Genomic DNA, 20640 nt, shown 5'->3' with positions numbered 1-20640 from the left:
AATAAGGTTATTACAACTTTCATTATTCAATAAACTGATCCTCTTATTTTCTCCTGACTCCCCCCCTTGAAAAAATAAAATACATGCTATATACATCTTAGATCCATACATTAAGCCCTCCAGTTGGCCGGTCTTATATTCTATTTTGCCTACAATAGTCGTGCATCCCAGTAAAAGTTTTCATCTCATGGCATATAAGGCATGAGGTTTCGGTGTATAGATATATCACCAGGCATTGGTTGAAATGTACGCCTAAGGCTCTATGGCTTGGGGTCAAGGGCACCGGAGGATTTACCTGTAAGTCTGCATATCCTCCCTCCTCCCAGGTCCTCTTTCCCAAGCGAAGCATTTTCAGGTTTCCCCCAGCTGCCATGTCAGGTCCTCGGTGCTGACTGCTCTCCCTGGCTGTGCGGAGTGTGTGCTGCTGTGGTATGTGTGTCACTCTGTGTGCGTGTGTGTGTGTGTGCATGCATGCGTGTGCAAATGTGTGCTGCGCACAGAGGCGGGGGCCAAACACAGAGAGAAAAGGAGGGGGGCCAGCAAGGATTAGTGAGGTGCGGCCAGGGACAAATGAGAACACGCTGAGGCAAGCAGTACCGGACAAACTGTTAACCTAATCACCGGCATAGCGAGAGGCATCCAGTGCAATGTATGTATAGAGGAGAGGGGCAAGTTAAACCCAACTGTCACAGCTCAGCAGTCGAGCGAAAGGGGGTTCACCGAGAGGGGCAATTTGTGCAATCGCACGCAGGTGTAACATGTATAACCGTCACACTGCCTGTCCTTCAACGCGGAGTTCCATCAGCTAAATATATCCTTAAAATAAAATATATGCCTCAAAATACTGTCCAGCCAGTGCTGTGATTCAGATAGCTTTATGCAACCTGGCCTGGTGAGAGAGCCAACTCCCTGACCTCACTTCTCTGCACGGCACTTCTGCCAATGCAGAGAGGTCACATGTGCTGATTGGCTAGGGATTAGCAGCAGCACACTGATGAGTCATCACTGCTCTCGCACCTCCTCCATATATCTGTTTTCATATACAAATATGGCATATATATATATATATATATATATATATATATATATATATATATATATATATATACAGTATATATATATATATATATATATACTAGCTGGTTGCCCGGCGTTGCCCGGGAATGTATTTGGCTAGTGTTGGCTCCGCCCACTTTTTCTAACCCTAACACACAATTACTCACTGACCAAGTTTGTGAGCTTTGCTGTCTTTGGAATCAATAATTTGCATTGAAATGAAAAAAAAATCTGATTGGCTGTTTCTGGCTCCACCCCCTTTTCTGAATTTGAACCCCAGTCACCCAATGACCAACTGTAGCAGGTTTGAGGCCTGTGCCATTAACAGTGCAAGAATGGCAGCAATTAAATATTCCCCTTGAGAAGCAATAGGTGAAGTTTGATTCACTTTTGTAGGCTCCAACTGTGTAAAGTTTGAGAACCCTGCCATTAACAGTGTAAGAATGGCTGCAGTATACATTTTCCCAGTGAAATTTGTATTTGTCTCCGCCCACTAATGACCTGGAACTGCCTGCCCGTGTATGTATTTGACCGGTTTTGGCTCCGCCCACTTTTTCTAACCCTAACGCACGGACACTCAATGGCCAAGTTTGTGAGCTTTGGGCAGTGGCGTAGCTAAGGAGCTGTGGGCCCCGATGCAAGTTTTACAATGGGGCCCCCCAAACACTCTATACATAACAATTGATACGGCGCACCAAAACCTACCAATGGCAACTACAGTGGCAGAGGTGCAAGAAGGGGATGGAAGAGGTGCAAGAAGGATGGAACAGTTTGTTAATGATAACCACTATTCAAAGTATCCATAGAAGTCATTATTATGAGCACAGGAGCAATAGAGATCTAATACTGTAGTTGAGGGAGGGCCCTTCGGGGCCCCTCTGGCCCAAGGGCCCCGATGCGGTTGCAACCTCTGCAACCCCTATTGCTACGCCCCTGGCTTTGGGGTCTTTGGCATCAATAATTTGTATATTCCCATAGAAATTAAACAAATCAGATAGGCTGTTTGTGGCTCCGCCCCTCTCCAGCATTTGAACCCCAGTCACCCAATGACCAACTATAGCAGGTTTGAGGCATCTGCTATTAACAGTGTAAAAATGGCAGCAATTTAAATATTCCCCTTGAAAATCAACAGGTGAATTTTGATTGGCTATGATAGGCTCCACCCACTTCCCTGAATATTTATCTCAGTCACCCAGTGACCATCTTGGCAAAGTTTGAGAACCCTGCCATTAACAGTGAAGAAGGGCTGCAGTGTACATTTTCCCAGTGAAATTTGGTTTTGGCTCCGCCCACTTTTTGTCACCTGGACACACAGTCACTCAATGACCATTTTTGTGAGCTTTTGGTCCTTGGCATCAATAATTTGTATTTTCCCAGTGAAATGAAACACATCTGATTGGCGGTTTGTGGCTATATCCCAGGCATGGGCAAACTTGGCCCTCCAGCTGTTAAGGAACTACAAATCCCACAATGCATTTGCCTTTATGAGTCATGACTGTGGCTGTCAGACTCCTGCAATGCATTGTGGGACTTGTAGTTCCTCAACAGCTGGAGGGCCAAGTTTGCCCGTGCCTGCTCTATCCCCTTTTCTGAATTTGAACCCCAGTGACCCAATGACCAACTGTATCAAGTTTGAGGCTTGTGCCATTAACAGTGCAAGAATGGCAGTAATTTTAATATTCCCCTTGAAAATCAACTGGTGAATTCTGATTGGCTTTTTTTAGGCTCCACCCACTTATCTGTATAATAATCTGTGCCATTAACAGTGCAAGAATGGCAGCAATGTAAATATTCCCCTTGAAAATCAAAAGATGAATTTTGATTGGCCGCTGTACGCTCCACCCACTTTCCTGAATATTAATCCTAGTCACCCAGTGGCCAACTGTGTCAAGTTTGAGAACCCTGCCAATAACAGAATGGCTGAAATCAATCTAAGAAATATGATTGGCTGTTTGTGCCTCCACCCCCTTTAGTGAATTTGGTCCCCATTCACCCAATTACTGACTGTATCAGGTTTAAGGCCTCTGCCATTAGCAGTGTAAGAATGGTAGCAATGTAAATATTCCCCATGAAAATCAATAGGTGAATTTTGATTGGCTGTTGTAGGCTCCACCCACATTTCTGAATAATAATCCCAGGCACCCAGTGGCCAATTGCGTCAAGTTTGGGAACCCTGCCATGTAAAAAATTAAGTTTCTGGCACCGCCCACTTTTTGTAACCTTGACATATAGTCACTCAATTACCAAGTTTATCAGCTTTGGGGTACTTGTTATCAATACTTTGTATATCTGATTGGCTATTCGTGGCTCCACCCCTTTCTGAATTTGAACCCCAGTCACCCAGTAACCAACTGTACCAGGGTTGAGGCATCTGCTATTAACAGTATAAAAATGATAGCAGTTTAAATATTCCCTTTGAAAATCAAAAGTTGAATTTTGATTGGCTGTTGTAGGCTCCACCCACTTTCCAAAATCTTAATTTCATTCACCCAACGACCAACTGTGCAAAGTTTGACAACCCTGCCATTAACAGTGTAAGAATGGCTGCAGTTTATATTTTCCCAGTAAAATTTGTTTTTGGCTCCGCCCACTTTGTGTAACTTTGTCACACAGTCACTCAATGACCAATTTTGTAAGCTTTCAGGTTCCTGGCATCAACAATCTGTGAATGGAAGCAGTTTATCCAGCAAAGAAATCTGATTGGCTGTTTTTGGCCACGCCCCTTTAGTGAATTTGGACCCCAGTCACCCAATGACTGACTGCAGCAAGTCTGAAACCTCTGCCATAAACAGTGTAAGAATGGCAGCAGTTTAAATATTCCCCTTTAAACGCAATAGGTGAATTTTGATTGGCTGTTGTAGGCTCCACCCACTTTCCTAAATCGTAATCTTATTCACCCAGTGACCAAGTGTGGCAAGTTTGAGAACCCTGCGATTAACAGTGTAAGAATGGCTGCAGTTTACATTTTCCCATTTAAAATGAATGGCTGAATTTTGATTGGCTGTTTTATGCTCCGCCCACTTTTCCTGGATTTGTAACCTCAGTCACCAAGTGACCAACTGTGCCAAGTGTGGGGACTCTGGCTTGATTACTGTGAGAATGGCAGCCTTTTACATTTTTTCCATTGACTTGAATGGGTGAAATCTGATTTGCTGTTTGTAGCTCCGCCCAGGTGTGCAGGGGGGCCGCAAGACCCCCAGAACATATCATCCCAGGTAGTAAGGGATCTGTATACCAAGTTTCGTTCAAATCGGTCCAGCCGTTTTCGAGTGATCGCGGCACATACACACATACACACACACACACATACATCCGATTTTATATATATAGATATATATATATATATATATATATATATATTATTTTTATTTTATTTTTTCTTAGGAGATTTAGGATGCAGAAAAACTGACTCCAATGAATGCCTCTGGGCCTGTTTCTACTAAACGCAATTTTTCTGATGCAGAAAAATGATGGATGGCATGTTGCAGATTTCTGCATCAGATTTTGAATGCAGAAAAACTCCAATGAATGCCTATCTATGGGCCTGTTTCCACTGATGTGTTCATGCCATGGGAAACAATGCTTGATGCAGAAATCTGCAAACCGGGTTTAGTGGAAACAGGCCCATAGGCTTTCACTGGAGTCAGTTTTTCTGCATCCAGAATCCGCATGTAGTGGAAACGGGCCCTAAATAGGCACATCCAGAAATCTGGATGCAGAGAAACTGATGCAGAACTAGTGGAAATCGGCCCTTATGGTTTCTCATACTACTAATGTTTTTTACCACAACCACCTCCTATACCTGGCCTATTAGGAATATTCGGCATTCCAAATTCAACCAAATTCCAAAGTTTTGCATGGAATTCTAAACAAATCCTGAATTTTGTGGATTCCAAGTCTCCATTGTCAAAAAAGAAATGAATCGTTTAATATATTTTCTCAATAACCATAAGGTTGTTTATGGTTCATGTGAGTTTGTGAAAACATTTTCACAAAAGGTTAAAATTACCTTTTGAATTTTCGCATTCATGTCCCTCGAGAATGCTCAGGAGACATTTTTCTCCATTTATGCGGAAAAAAATTAATGCATTACACAAACATCATTTTGTGTATTTTTAGGAGTTTGCAAATCCGGATTTCAAATTCTTTCAATTTGTGAAATTGTGATGCAAAAGTTGGAATTTGGGATTCTTCAAAATGCGAGTGCGTTAATCCCTGATGGCTATGGCTACAAGACTTCTCTTGAGCTGCCCCCATTCAGTAGAATACTCTTCTTTGTTGTGAGCAGGAGCGTAATTAGAGTGGCGTAGCACCTGTGATCACAGGGGGGCCCAGAGCTGTGAGGGGCCCAACTACTAACCTTCCCCTCCTCCGATACAGGAGACTATACTTCAGATCAGGTGTTTTTCTGGCTACACTTGTTATGGGTATGAAGGTCACACTTGTTTTATGACCCTTGTGAGATGGGCCCCAGGCTGTGAAGGGCATCAAGAGGAGGGGTGTGATGAGCTTTGGGGGGGCCTCATCAAAGTTTTGCTGGGGGGCCCATGAATTGTAGTTATGCCCCTGGTTGAGTGCTAGGCCTCTGCTATCATAGAAACCCTAAAAATGTCCTGCAAGGACTTTAAAACCTTGACCAAGACTTGGACTTCATCCCAATCAGTAGCTGATACCCCCTTTCCCATGAGAAATCTATTCCTTTTCTCAAACGGATCATCGGGGGGTGTCTGTATGGCTGATATTGTGGTGAAACCACTCCCACAGTGTGATGTCAGGACCATGGTTGGGGGGGGGGGGGTCTGTATGGCTGATATTGTTGTGAAACCCCTCCCACAATGTGATGTCAGGACCATGGTTCTGACATCACATTGTGGAAGCCTTGTTGCATTGTGGGAAATAACAGCTGTTTCCAAATGTCAAAAAAGCAAGCAGCATCTCCTTCCACTGACATCAACTGCCAGCAATAAAAATGTCACCATGTGATAAATGTCAGAATGTAAATCAGGGAGAGGAAAGATTTTACAATGGGCAAACACTGACTAAATCATTTATACATAATTATTGTAAAAATGAAGCACTTTTTTTATTACATTATTTTCACTGGAGTTTCTCTTTAAACTATTTGATGAAGTAATTGGAGATGATGGATTCTTTCATGCACGGCCAGTTCTAGCTACATCTGGGCCCCTGGGCAAATGTAATCCCCTGACACCACCTCATCCTCGCAGGGGCGCCTCTTCTTAGTGACCCAGCGAATGTTATTATGCAATGAGAAGATGCGGCCAGGAGAGGATGAAGACAGAGAGCATGGAGCTGAACACACGCTGGCACAGGTGAGTTCCCAAGCTGCCAAAATAAACTAATGAAATAAACGATTGTATCTATCTTCCTTTGCCTAAAAATGACATTTTAAGATATTCCACAGTTTTATTTTATGTTTAAATCTACTTTTTAAGTTGTAACTGTTTTATTGTTTTTGCTCAATTACACATTCATTGAAATATGCCAGAGCTAAATACAGTGGCTTGCAAAAGTATTCGGCCCCCTTGAAGTTTTCCACATTTTGTCACATTACTGCCACAAACATGAAACTATTTTATTGGAATTCCACACGAAAGACCAATACAAAGTGATGTACACATGAGAAGTGGAACAAAAATCATACATGATTCCAAATTTTTTTTTTACAAATCAATAACTGCAAAGTGGGGTGTGCGTAATTATTCACCCCCTGAGTCAATACTTTGTAGAACCACCTTTTGCTGCAATTACAGCTGCCAGTCTTTTAGGGTATGTCTCTACCAGCTTTGCACATCTAGAGAGTGAAATCCTTGCCCGTTCTTCTTTGCAAAACAGCACCAGCTCAGTCAGATTAGATGGACAGCGTTTGTGAACAGCAGTTTTCAGATCTTGCCACAGATTCTCGATTGGATTTAGATCTGGACTTTGAATGGGCCATTCTAACACAAAGATATGTTTTGTTTCAAACCATTCCATTGTTCCCCTGGCTTTATGTTTAGGGTCGTTGTCCTGCTGGAAAGTGAACCTCCACCCCAGTCTCAAGTCTTTTGCAGTCTCCAAGAGGTTTTCTTCCAAGATTGCCCTGTATTTGGCTCCATCCATCTTCCCATCAACTCTGACCAGCTTCCCTGTCCCTGCTGAAGAGAAGCACCCCCAGAGCATGATGCTGCCACCACCATATGTGGGGATGGTGTGTTCAGAGTGATGTGCAGTGTTTTCCGCCACACATAATGTTTTGCATTTTGGCCAAAAAGTTCCATTTTGGTCTCATCTGACCAGAGCGCCTTCTTCCACATGTTTGCTGTGAACCCACATAGCTTGCGGCAAACTGGACTTCTTATGCTTTCTGTTAACAATGCCTTTTTTCTTGCCACTCTTCCATAAAGGTCAACATTGTGCAGTGCACGACTAATAGTTGTCCTATGGACAGATACCCCCACCTGAGCTGTAGATCTCTGCAGCTCGTCCAGAGTCACCATGAGCCTCTTGACTGCTTTTCTGATCAGCGCTTTCCTTGTTTGGCCTGTGAGTTCAGGTGGACGGCCTTGTCTTGGTAGGTTTTACAGTTGTGCCATACTCCTTCCATTTCTGAATGATCGCTTGAACAGTGCTCCGTGGGATGTTCAAGGCTTTGGAAATCTTTTTGTAGCCTAAGCCTGCTTTAAATTTCTCAATAACTTTATCCCTGACCTGTCTTGTGTGTTCTTTGGACTTCACGGTGTTGTTGCTCCCAAGATTCTCTTAGACAACCTCTGAGGCTGTCACAGAGCAGCTGTATTTGTACTGACATTAGATTACACACAGGTGCACTCTATTTAGTCATTAGCACTCATCAGGCAATGTCTATGGGCAACTGACTGCTCTTAGACCAAAGGGGGCTGAATAATTACGCACACCCAACTTTGCAGTTATTTATTTGTAAAAAATGTTTGGAATCATGTATGATTTTCATTCCACTTCTCACGTGTACATCACTTCGTATTGGTCTTTCATGTGAAATTCCAATAAAATTGATTCATGTTTGTGGCAGTAATGTGACAAAATGTGGAAAACTTCAAGGGGGCCGAATACTTTTGCAAGCCACTGTATCTATGAACTATTGAGCCTTTTTATCTCTTTCCTGCTCTCAGAAGCCATTTTCTGCTAGGAAAGTGTTTTATAGTTGGAATTTTTTTTATCAGTGAGGGTTACACTGTAGTCACTTCCTGTCAGGACTGAGTCAGTCACTTACATACTTGATATTTAACTCTTTCAGACCGAGAAAGAAAAACAGGAACACAGCCTAGTTATTAGTGTGCTAGGCACTGCACATACACATGTCTATCTCATCATGTCACACGTCACTTCAGGTATCCTTTAACCCTCCTGGCGGTATGAAAAATTCCGCCAGGAGGCAGCACGGCAGTTTTTTTTTTTTAAATCATGTAGCGAGCCCAGGGCTCAGCGGCATCCCCCCGCCCTCTTCGATCGCCTTCGGCGATCTCCGATCAGGAAATCCCGTTCAAAGAACGGGATTTCCTGGAGGGCTTCCCCCGTCGCCATGGCGACGGGGCAGGATGACGTCAGCGACGTCGTGACGTCATTGGGAGTCCCGATCCACCCCTCGGCGCTGCCTGGCACTGATTGGCCAGGCAGCGCACGGGGTCTGGGGGGGGGGGGGGGTCCAGCGCGCCGCAACGGATAGCGGCGATCGGGCGCGGGGCGGCGGCGATTAGTGTGCTGGCGCAGCTAGCAAAGTGCTAGCTGCGTCCAGCAAAAAAAAAAAAAGTAAGAAAATCGGCCGAGCAGGGCCGGAGAAAACCGCCAGGAAGGTTAATTGACTTGTGTGAGTCTGCTGTGGGAGGTAAGTCCACCACTACCTCCTATTTTTAAACATTTTTTTAAGATATTTTATTCTTTATTGGCACCTCTGTTTTATCCTTTTACTGTACATTAATTAGTCCACACTTGGTGGAGGGGTGATACTCCATCTTCTTGTTCCTGTCTACAGAGAGCAACTTTTATCCCGAGTGGGGTCGGGTCTAATCTCCCCACCTGCGCTCACAGTGGTTACCTTGGCGGTAAACCTTCTTTGTGAGTACCATCCTTTACTTATTTATTATTTCTAACATACTACACCATCAAGGGCTCTCGCTCCCTACCCCTTTTTCTTTTACAATGGACTGTTAGGCTAGGGCCACACTAGATGGGGATGCAGAATGCAATCCGCAGTCCGGACTCCGGTTTTCTAAAACCGGAACGCAAACGGATTCGTGCTGCCATTTTGTAGCACACGTTTTGGATCCATTTGTGTTTTAAAAAAAGGATCCCTGTGAGTGGGGAGGGGGCCGCCATGCTGGAGGGGTTAGAAGCCAGGAATTTACAGCGAGCGGGGAACTCGCTCACTTCCTTGTTCCACCGCTCGCTGCTGTCACTTCCTGCAATGCCGCCCAATGAAGTACCGAGGGCGGCATTGCGGCGAGCGGTAGAACGCAAGGAAGTAAGTAAGTTCCCTGCTCACCGCTCGCTGTAAATTGATTTTAAAATGATATTAATAGAAACTAGCTGGAGGGGGAGCGAGGATGGGGGGACCCAGGTGAGCCCCCTCCCTGCCGCTGTGTACACTATCCTAGCTGCTATCCCCCCCAGCATGGCAGCCCCCTCCCCACCCACAGGCAGGGCTGGGACACTGGAAACGGATCTGTTTCTGTATCCAAAACTGCCTGTGTAGAGGGAGGTCCCTTCTTGCCACTGCTTTTCACTACCCCTCCGTGTATCCGGGGTCAGTGAAAATCCTGCAAATCCGGACCGTCCGTTCAAGTTTTCAGCACGGATCCCCCGGAACGCAGATGGATCTGTTTTTAAATTGCGTCAAGACAGCCGCTATTTTTAACATTGTAATCTGTGGCTCCGTTTTTGATCCGGGCCAACAAATGGAGCCACGGATACGTTTTTAAAACAAGTGTGAACCCACCGTTACACTGTTACATCAGCCTGCTTCTTTTAGGTTACGTTTCCACTGTAGCGTGACATTTTCGCCTGCAAAAAAAATCGTATAAGATTTTTCTGATTGGTGAAAATTCGCATGTAAATTGTATGCGTTTTTATTATTATTATTTATTTATAAAGCGCCAACATATTCCGTGGCGCTGTACAATGTAAGAAAACAAACAAGGGATACATAATGATACAGACAATGATATACATCAAATATGAACACTGATACAAGATACAGCACTGCTGATTACAATAGCAAATTTAACATGATGACTAAAATGTATAAATGTCTAACAGAGTGCAAGCAATTAAATTTTATGCGAATTTTCGTACGCGAAAATTCCCATTAGTTAAATATACATAATCCGCCTAGTAACAGCTTAGTCATGACTATAAATAAGAAACACCGAGAGCCCAATATAGTGTAGTATGTATTGGAAACCGTGGATAAATGTAAGTGTGAGATGAATATACCGTATATACTCGAGTATAAGCCGAGATTTTGGGGGAAAAAATTGACCCAAAAGTGGGGGTCTCGGCTTATACTCAAGTCTTAACACTTGCCCAAGTTTCCCCGCCATGTGCCGGGTGTAGGAAGGACCGCGGAGTGCCGACAGAATTGTTTAGACAAAACTCGGTCAGCAGTGAAGGGATGCGTGACGTCTCCCAGAGTCTCCAACCTCCCCACCCCACCCCCCGCAGAGCGGAGCAGTAAGGTAAATAGCAGCATGTCCCAGCGGCATACACAGGCTTCATAAGCAGAGTGTTGGCGTACGTTGGGAGCTTTCACTCACCGTTCCTTGCCGTCAGGAGTCCCGTGCTTGCTTGTTGCCGTCTCACATTTATGACGCCCTCTAGTGACGAAGTACCACTGCATAACGTCATAAATGTGAGACCGCAACAAGCAAGCATGGGACTCCTGACGGCAAGGAACGGTGAGTGAAAGCTCCCGACGTACGCCAACACTCTGCTTACAACAAAGCCTGTGTATGCCGGTGGGACACGCTGCCTAGCCTGTGTATGACGGGGGACATGCTGCTATTTACTTTACTGCTCCGCTCTGCCGGGGGTGGGGGTGGTAGAGTTGGTCGGAGACTCTGGGAGACGTCACGCATCCCTTCACTGCTGACCGAGTTTCACTGAGATGGGGGACATGCTACCTATATGTATTTTAATGCTCCGCTCGGGGGGCGGTGGAGGGTGTTTTCTAGGGAACTCAGGAACTCATGTCTCGCATCCCTTCACTGCTCACATAGATGTTTTTGAGGTATATATTTACATACTGCTTTTATTCATTCTCTCTACGTTCAATGGAAATTTCTTGCATTGTATCTTTTTAAAAGGCGTTTTGCTGGAGACGTACAATGTTTTTTTTTTTTTTGTTACAATGAGAATTGCATAAATCATAAGGCATATGGCAGGGCACTCGGGGAGGGGGATTTTTATCAGTATTTAATAGATTACAGTTTTGTTTAACAATATAGGGCATACAGGGAGTATGGTTGACAGTACTTATAGCTTCTGCAATTCCTACCCCCCGGCTTATATTCGGGTCAGTCACTTTTCCCTTGTTTTAGGGTAAAAGTTGGGGGGTCGGCTTATACTCAGGTCGGCTTATACTCGAGTATATACGGTACTCACAAACATGGGTTACCTCTTAGGCAACCACTGTAGATGCAGGTGAGGAGATTAGACCTGTCCTTACTCAGGATTAAGATGTCGCTCTCTGTAGTTCAGGAAAGTAGGGGTAGGTCACCCCTCTACCAGGGGTGGACACAGTATTATCGTAAGAAAACAGAGGCGCCAGCAGGATAAAAGGTAATAAAAATTTTAAAATTTGCTGGGAGGCAGTGGTGGACTTCCCTCCAGAAAGCAGACTCACAATACTGTCTGAATTAAACAAATACGTTTATTATTGGTACCCCAAAAGATGCAACGCGTTTCGCAGGCACAGCCCGCTTCATCAGGCAATAAGATAGGGGACAAACAGTAGCTCATCAGTAGCACGAATAGCGCCTCTAATATGACTGCTGACAATTTCCTGTAACCATGGATCTAATGCGAATTTTTGTGGCAATAACGCGGAAATTCGCATTGCCTATACAAAGCATTGTACGCGAATCGTACGCGATGCCTGAAAATATGATGCAAGACCTCAGATTTTTTCACGCGTACGAACGCTAACGAAAATTTGCATGGGGTGGAAACGGCTGCATTGACTTACATTAGTTTTTCAAATCTATGCAAATTTTCTGAGCAAAAAAACGGACACAAAACGCACAAGTGGAAACATAGCCTCAGTGCTGATACACCTGAATTGTCACAGAGGGTGTACGTCGCTTATTAAGATGAATTATTGATCAGGAGAAAATACAGTTTTGTTGAGCACGAATGACACTTGCCATCATTGACCTGAGTAGTTCTGTTGGGTCAGAGATCTCTCTGCACTGGGATGATAAAGATATTGCAGATTTTTCTGCAGAACATGAGAACAAATACATGTAAAATATGGCAAACAATCCAAAAATAACCGATACAGACCCGGGGCGAGATTCTTATTGTCACATCACGGAACAGATTACAGCACAGAAGTGACAACAGGCTGCACAGAGGCCGGAGCTATCGTAGCTTCAGAAAGCAGCGATCTCTTATTCTGCACGCTTCTATCAGGGGAATGTATAGATTCTGTACCTCTCTGTACAGCTGTGGACACCTCCTGAGTGTCAGCTTCTAGGACACAGACACCCCTTCTACTATGGTAGGACTAAATCCTGTCCACCAGCTTGAGCGATACTCTAAATAACATGTCCTCCTTCTTTCAGACTTTGTCACCTTGACACTCTTTGATTTTCTGATGTTAAAGCAGACCTGAACTCAGAACTTCCTCCCTGCTCTAAAAGATAAGCAACAGCATAATAACCTATAAAGAAAAAACATTTATTTGTTAAACCTGATACAAATCTTGCAATAAATCTGCAGTGTGTCTACTTCCTGCATTCATGGAAGCAGACATAGGGTTAACATCCTGTGTTTACAAATTAGCTGCTCTGCCGCGATTCCTGAGCTGGCACAGCTGAGAGATCAAATTGCAGTGGTGATTAGTCACAGATGAGGGGGGATTAGACAGGCTAAACTCTCTAAGTACACACAGGGTGCATGTCTTTATGTTTTCCTTCTGTCATGTGCAAGAGTTCAGGTCCACTTTAAATTAAATGCTGTCATCTTTAAAACAGAAGGCAATCACGTTTCTTATTCACATGATCATGTGGTATTTCCCATAATGCTTCATTACAGAACAGCCGGTGAAAAAGTAACTCATTACTTTTCTGCCCCTGTAGGCCCACTACAAAAAATCCTGGTGGTCCTACTTAGGGGCCTAATTACAAATCATGACCCCCCCCCCTCCCCCCCAGTGAAACTTTGGCGGTGTCCCCCAAAGTTCAATCCTCCTTCCAGAGGCTTAACTAGAATTTATGCCCCTCTCCCTGCAAAAAGCGTAGGGCCCCCTTGGTCCATAAGTCCCTCAACACCTTCCCCGCGCACGTAGATAAAGTAGATTCCGAACCGCTCACCAAAGCGCTGCCTGTACCATTTTGGAGGCGAATAGCCTCAATGGAAGGTATAGGAAAAATCACAAAACGCTTGAAGCGACTTATATAGCGCGCAAAGTTTAAGCGCTGCGCGGTGGGCGGAAAACGGCGCTTGCGTCAGGAACTGAAAAAACAAGTCTCTCTGCAAAAGCTCTTAGAAAAGCAATTTACAAAAAAACGGCAACGTGCTGGCAAGCGCCGGGAGGCGCTAAAAATAATCGCGCACAAAATCGCAAAATGCTGGCGTCAGCAATTGTGGTTTTAGATGTGAACAAGGCCTAACCAAGGATTGAACTTCATCCAAATCAGGATGGCTGATATTGTGGTGAAACCCCTCCCACAGTGTGATGTCATGGCCATGGCCCACCTGAGAGTTTGCTGTCTGTGAACCTTGTTGCATTGTGGGATGGGGCATTTCTAGCCTTTCTGTCACTTCAGACAAGAAATCCTGTGATTTCTCATTGTGTATTCCCAGCATTAAACTGCAATATCCTTCCTGTAATGTGGTGCCCAGAACTAAACTCCATATTTTGAATGTGGCCTTTCAAGAGAGCTAAACGGGCAATATTATGCTAGCAATGCATCTCGAGTTGTATTCCCCTTTTCATGAATCCCACCGTATCGTTTGCTTTAGCTGCAGCTGCTTGGCAATTTTTCTTTTTACAAACTTTCTTTGTATTATTCACCAATCACCATTCACATATAACAATGTTCTATGAAAAGCATTTTTCAAACAAGCTGTTTAAACTTAGACTTTAAACTTAAACTCCTTTTACTGTGAACACCTGAGCCTGCTGCTGATCTTGCACATGGCGGCTTTGTGGGAAAGGGCAATAAGGCAGATAATGTGGGGGGATTAGGGTGTGTATGGGGGGAGCCAGGGAGGTGCAGCGTTCTCCGTTCCAGGCAGCTAACAAGGCGTAAGCTGTGTAGTCACATCTCATTGCACCTGGGCCGGCAGAGAGGCGGGTGCCCGGGGCGCAGAACACAGAATTCTCCACCGATCTGCAGCCAAGCGGACCGAGGAGCTTGTGAAACGTCAGCAATCTGTAGTTCGGCCTGAAGCAGATGCTGCACTGATCTCAGCCGTCCACTGTCCTCGCTACTCTAACAGGCAGCTTACATGTGCTGAGAACACAGTCCACTCTCCTCGCTACTCTAACAGGCAGCTTACATGAGCTGAGAACACAGTCCACTGTCCTCACTACTCTAACAGGCAGCTTACATGTGCTGAGAACACAGTCCACTGTCCTCGCTACTCTAACAGGCAGCGTACATGTGCTGAGAACACAGTCCACTGTCCTCACTACTCTAACAGGCAGCATACATGTGCTGAGAACACAGTCCACTGTCCTCGCTACTCTAACAGGCAGCATACATGTGCTGAGAACACAGTCCACTGTCCTCGCTACTCTAACAGGCAGCTTACATGTGCTGAGAACACAGTCCACTGTAGGCAGCATACATGTGCTGAGAACACAGTCCACTGTCCTCGCTATTCTAACAGGCAGCTTACATGTACTGAGAATACAGTCCACTGTCCTAGTTACTCTAACAGGCAGCTTGCATGTGCTGAGAATACAGTCCACCGTCCTAGTTACTCTAACAGGCAGCTTGCATGTGCTGAGAACACACAATCTAGTCCATACCTCCCAACTTTTTGAGATGAGAAAGAGGGACACTTAAGCCATGCCCCTGCCACACTCCGTCACGCCCCTGACACAACCTCTAGTCATGCATACCATAAAGATTTCATAAGAAAAATATGTTGTTTTGTAATTCAAACCACACTGGTCCTTTCTATCCTGGTTCATTTTCCTTCATATTAACATTTTAAAATTAGTAACATATCAATTTAAAGGATGGGAATAAGGTTTAGAGTTAATCAAACGCATTTTTAGTAGAGAAATATATATATATATATATTTACAGTGGCTTGCAAAAGTATTCGGCCCCCTTGAAGTTTTCCACATTTTGTCATATTACTGCCACAAACATGAATCAATTTTATTGGAATGCCACGTGAAAGACCAATACAAAGTGGTGTACACGTGAGAAGTGGAACGAAAATCAGACATCATTCCAAACATTTTTTACAAATAAATAACTGCAAAGTGGGGTGTGCATAATTATTCAGCCCCCTTTGGTCTGAGTGCAGTCTGTTTCTCATAGACATTGCCTGATGAGTGCTAATGACTAAATAGAGTGCACCTGTGTGTAATCTAATGTCAGTACAAATACAGCTGCTCTGTGACGGCCTCAGAGGATGTCTAAGAGAATATTTGGAGCAACACCATGAAGTCCAAAGAACACACCAGACAGTTCAGGGATAAAGTTATTGAGAAATTTAAAGTATGGCACAACTGTAAACCTACCAAGACAAGGCCGTCCACCTAAACTCATAGGCCGAACAAGGAGAGCGCTGATCAAAAATGCAGTCAAGAGGCCCATGGTGACTCTGGACATGCTGCAGAGATCTACAGCTCAGGTGGGGGAATCTGTCCATAGGACAACTATTAGTCGTGCACTGCACAACGTTGGCCTTTATGGAAGAGTGGCATGAAGAAAGCCATTGTAAACAGAAAAGCATAAGAAGTCCAGTTTGCAGTTTGCCACAAGCCACGTGGGGGACACAGCAAACATGTGGAAGAAGGTGCTCTGGTCAGATGAGACCAAAATGGAACTTTTTGGCCAAAATGTAAAACGCTATGTGTGGCGGAAAACTAACACTGCACATCACTCTGAACACACCATCCCCACTGTCAAATATGGTGGTGGCAGCATCATGCTCTGGGGGTGCTTCTCTTCAGCAGGGACAGGGAAGCTGGTCAGAGTTGATGGGAAGATGGATGGAGCCAAATACAGGGCAATCTTGGAAGAAAACCTCTTGGAGTCTGCAAAAGACTTGAGGCAGGGAACACACTTGTCTTTCAGTTTTCCGCGCGCGTTTTTCTGCATACTTTTTCTTCACACCAAGTGTGTTTCTATGCAGGAAAGCGTGCACGTTTTTTTCACAGCAGCTAATGTAATTGATAGAGAAAACTGACAAAATGTGCAGAATCATGATGCAGAATGTCAGTTTTTTTTCTGCGCGTGAAGAACACATTAAATGTAAACCAGCCCATTGATTAACAGTTTTTCAGTGCAGAAAACGCGTACGAAAACTGTCAAGTGTGTTCCCTGCCTGAGACTGGGGCGGAGGTTCACCTTCCAGCAGGACATCGACCCTAAACATAAAGCCAGGGCAACAATGGAATGGTTTAAAACAAAACATAATCATGTGTTAGAATGGCCCAGTCAAAGTCCAGATCTAAATCTACCGGTAATCAAGAATCTGTGGCAAGATCTGAAAACTGCTGTTCACAAACGCTGTCCATCTAATCTGACTGAGCTGGAGCTGTTTTGCAAAGAAGAATGGGCAAGGATTTCAGTCTCTAGATGTGCAAAGCTGGTAGAGACATACCCTAAAAGACTGGTAGCTGTAATTGCAGCAAAAGGTGGTTCTACAAAGTATTGACTCAGGGGGCTGAATAATTATGCACACTCCACTTTGCAGTTATTTATTTGTAAAAAATGTTTGGAGTCACGTATGATTTTCGTTCCACTTCTCACCTGTACACCACTTTGTATTGGTCTTTCACGTGGAATTCCAATAAATTTGATTCATGTTTGTGGCAGTAATGTGACAAAATGCTGAAAACTTCAATGGGGCCGAATACTATTGCAAGCCACTGTACATAGAAAGAGGGACAAAGTCCTGAAAGGGGCAAATGAGGAGGAAAGAGGGACAGGGCTCCCAAAGAGGGACTGTCCCTCCAAAAGAGGGACAGTTGGGAGCTATGTCTAATCCATTGCCGTTGTCACCGTCCTGTAAGTCGGCATCCTGTTCCTGCGGGCATGCGTCACGCAGGTCATGTGTTTTTAACCACTTCACCACTGAGGGGTTTTACCCCCTGACCACCAGAGCAATTTTCACCTTTCAGCGCTCCGTCCATTCATTTGTCTATAACTTTATCATTACTTATCACAATGACATGAATTATATCTTGTTTTTTCCGCCACCAATTAGGCTTTCTTTAGGTGGGACATTATGCCAAGAATTATTTTATTCTAAATGTGTTTTAATGGGGAAAATAGGAAAAAATGTGGGAAAAAATTATTATTTTCAGTTTTCGGCCATTATAGTTTTTAAATAATGCATGCTACTGTAATTAAAACCCATGAAATTTATTTGCCCATTATTCCCGATTATAAAACCGTTTAAATTATGTCCCTATCACAATGTTTGGCCCCAATATTTTATTTGGAAATAAAGGTGCATTTTTTTCAGTTTTGCGTCCATCCCTAATTACAAGCCCATAGTTTATAAAGTAACAGTGTTATACCCTCTTGACATAAATATTTAAAAAGTTCAGTCCCTAAGGTAACTATTTATGTATTTTTTTTTTTTTATTGTATATGTATATTTTTTTTTAAAAAATTACAAAAAAAATAATAATTGGGGAGTGTGGGAGGTAATGAGTTAATTTATTATGTAAAACAATTTGTGTGTGTAAAATGCATTAGGGTGTAGTTTACTATTTGGACACAAGATGGCCACAGTGAGTATGTTTACATGCGACCTGTAAGCGACCGGAAGGACGCTTACAGGAAGCAGTAGGAGGCTGGGAGACTCACAATGATCGCGCTGTTTCTGAAAGAAGCAGCAGATCATTGCGGGGGCTTAGATCAACGAACGGGAATGGATTTTCCCGTTCATTGATCTCCGGGCAAGCGGGCGGCGGCGTGCACGAGCGGCGGATGCGCGCGCACGAGCGGCGGTAGCGCGGACAGCGGCGGGAGCGCGGAAGGTACGGATTTCTCCGTCCCTGGTTTTTTAGGAGGGAAAAAAGGGAAGAAATTCGTACCGCCGGGGGTAAAGTGGTTAAGTTTGTTCTGGCGTGTGACGCCGCATGGCTTATGCCGTACGTGCCTGCGCTGAATCTACATTGTGGAAATACGCACATATTGATTTCTTTTTTCTACGGTGATGGTGCAAAGGCGTGAAAAATTCTCACCAAATCCACCAGCATAAAAGGCAGACTCACTTGCCGGCAGTGCTGTTTGTTTTCTGCTCCGTCAGCCTAGCCTCTGTGTAAGGACCGCCTGTGTCTGACCTTAGCCTGTATACCTGCTTGTGTGAACTCCGCCTGGCCTGATCTTGGCTTGTTTACTAACCTGTTTTGCTACACTGACCCCATAGGGCGACACAGGTACAGACATTGGCTGTTTCTGTGCCCCACCTAGGCATGGCCACCTTTTAGGCATGGCCACCAAGGCCACGGCCTAGGGCGCCGGGAAAGCAAGGGGCGGGCTGTAAGCAGCAGTAGTAGTTAGCCCAACCGAACATTCCTTCTGCTACACAGAGTTTGCACATAGCGGTGGGTGGCCACCAACAGATGGATCTGACACTCGGGGGATGAAGGGGCAGTGAACAGGCACTTACAGTGATCTCTGAGCTGCCTGTCACTCACCAAGGAGCTTACAATCTAATCTCTGCTGTCATGTCACTAACTGTCCTCAGAGGAGCTTCTAATGTAATCTCTGCCATCACATCACTAACTGTCCTCAGAGGAGTGTAACCCGATTTATCCGTCAGCACTAGGCTCCGGCTGAGAGGAATCCACCAGACACTGACTCAGATGTGATTATCAAAGATTTATTTGTGACCTAACGGTGGCCACTGGTAGTTTCAATCCCAATGTAACACTTCAACCACACAATATACCTCCCTTGCACATCACAGGTCAAAATACACAATCTTCTCCTATTCACAGCCGGTGCACCAGTAAAAGCTGTGAAATAAAAAGTTACATACAAATTATATATGAAAGTTGAGCTACAAAGGTCTTCTTGTACAATAATCAACCACTTTACTGCATGTTTACATCACAGTACCATTGTTGGGGCATAGGGGCTGGGGAAGGGACAGGTCTACTGAGCAATTCAGTTCCTAAACAGTTCTCAGTCCCTTGCAACCAAGACCAAGCTATATTGCTCAGTAAAACCTTGGGGGAACTCGTGACAGTTTTCAAGATGGTACTGTAATGATCGCTGCTGCAGCAGCTATTACTGGAAGTATTAGTGCTGCAGCTCAGGCAGTTCTGATCTATTTCCATGCAAGTTGCATAGCTTTGTCTGTCTTTCCCTGCTGTCAGCTTGTGACTGATTATCATTCACCTGTGTGGGAATCTGCATGTCTGCTCCCATTGGATAACCTCAGTATAAAGATCTGCTTCCTGCAGGGTTTCCTTGGGTTTTCATAGCTTCAGCTTAAGCCAGTCTTGCTGTCGCTTTAGCCCCCGATCGTGTTTCTTGTTAAAGATACTTTGCTGGTCTTTGCATCATATATTGGTTCATTGCCAATATATATGCATACCAGCACGTTTATTATTTTCCTTGTATTTGTGTTACGTTGATATATCAGTGTTGCTGATATATACGTACACGAACTGTTTATTTCCTGTGTTCAGTTAGTCAGTTTTCCAGCACGTTTTGGTAGTTTGCGCGTACCGTGAACACCCGTGCTGAGCTAGTTATCCTGTTCCTGGTACCATTTGTGGATTGCGTTCATCTCTGCGAAGAGATAACGAATCCTTCTGAATCCTGTTCTGTCACTGTTTGTGGATTGCGTTCATCTCTGCGAAGAGATAACGAATCCTTCTGAATCCTGTCCTGTTACCGTTTGTGGATTGCGTTCATCTCTGCGAAGAGATAGCGAATCCTTCTGAGCCCTGTTCCCTGTTTTGCTCCAGTGTTAGTCAGCGTTCCTGCTTATGTCATATATCGGTTCATTGCCGATATATACATATGTTAGTCAGAAGTTACAAATAGTTTCATTGATAGCTGTAATTGTAATACGCTAGGAAAACATACTTATTGTATATTTATCTGTGTTACGTTCTTCTATCTCAATCCTGCTATTTTCTGACTATCCTGTCCTGTCTTTGTGAGGCAC

At 44.3% G+C, this 20640-nt stretch overlaps 1 protein-coding gene and 1 long non-coding RNA gene across 3 annotated transcripts in view; one reads left to right on the top strand and one right to left on the bottom strand.

Moving 5' to 3' along the window:
* Positions 1–468, bottom strand: part of DNPEP (aspartyl aminopeptidase) — a 58754-nt gene extending 58286 nt beyond the window's left edge. Inside the window, exon 1 of the mRNA XM_068246028.1 lies at positions 296–468. Within this exon, the coding sequence (XP_068102129.1) occupies positions 296–373 (78 nt within the window). The 5' untranslated portion in view covers positions 374–468. The remainder of the gene's footprint in view (positions 1–295) is intronic.
* The window catches only part of LOC137525157 (uncharacterized), a 144614-nt gene that overhangs the window by 6631 nt on the left and 117343 nt on the right, over positions 1–20640 (top strand). For both annotated transcript variants that reach the window (XR_011022875.1, XR_011022876.1), the window contains exon 3: positions 6188–6389. This is a non-coding gene — a long non-coding RNA (uncharacterized lncRNA). The remainder of the gene's footprint in view (positions 1–6187; positions 6390–20640) is intronic.

The sequence above is a fragment of the Hyperolius riggenbachi genome, chromosome 7 (assembly GCF_040937935.1).
Source record: "Hyperolius riggenbachi isolate aHypRig1 chromosome 7, aHypRig1.pri, whole genome shotgun sequence".
NCBI lineage: Eukaryota > Metazoa > Chordata > Amphibia > Anura > Hyperoliidae > Hyperolius > Hyperolius riggenbachi.
Note: the sequence above shows the minus strand (reverse complement) of the source record. Positions and strands in the feature narration are given on the sequence as shown.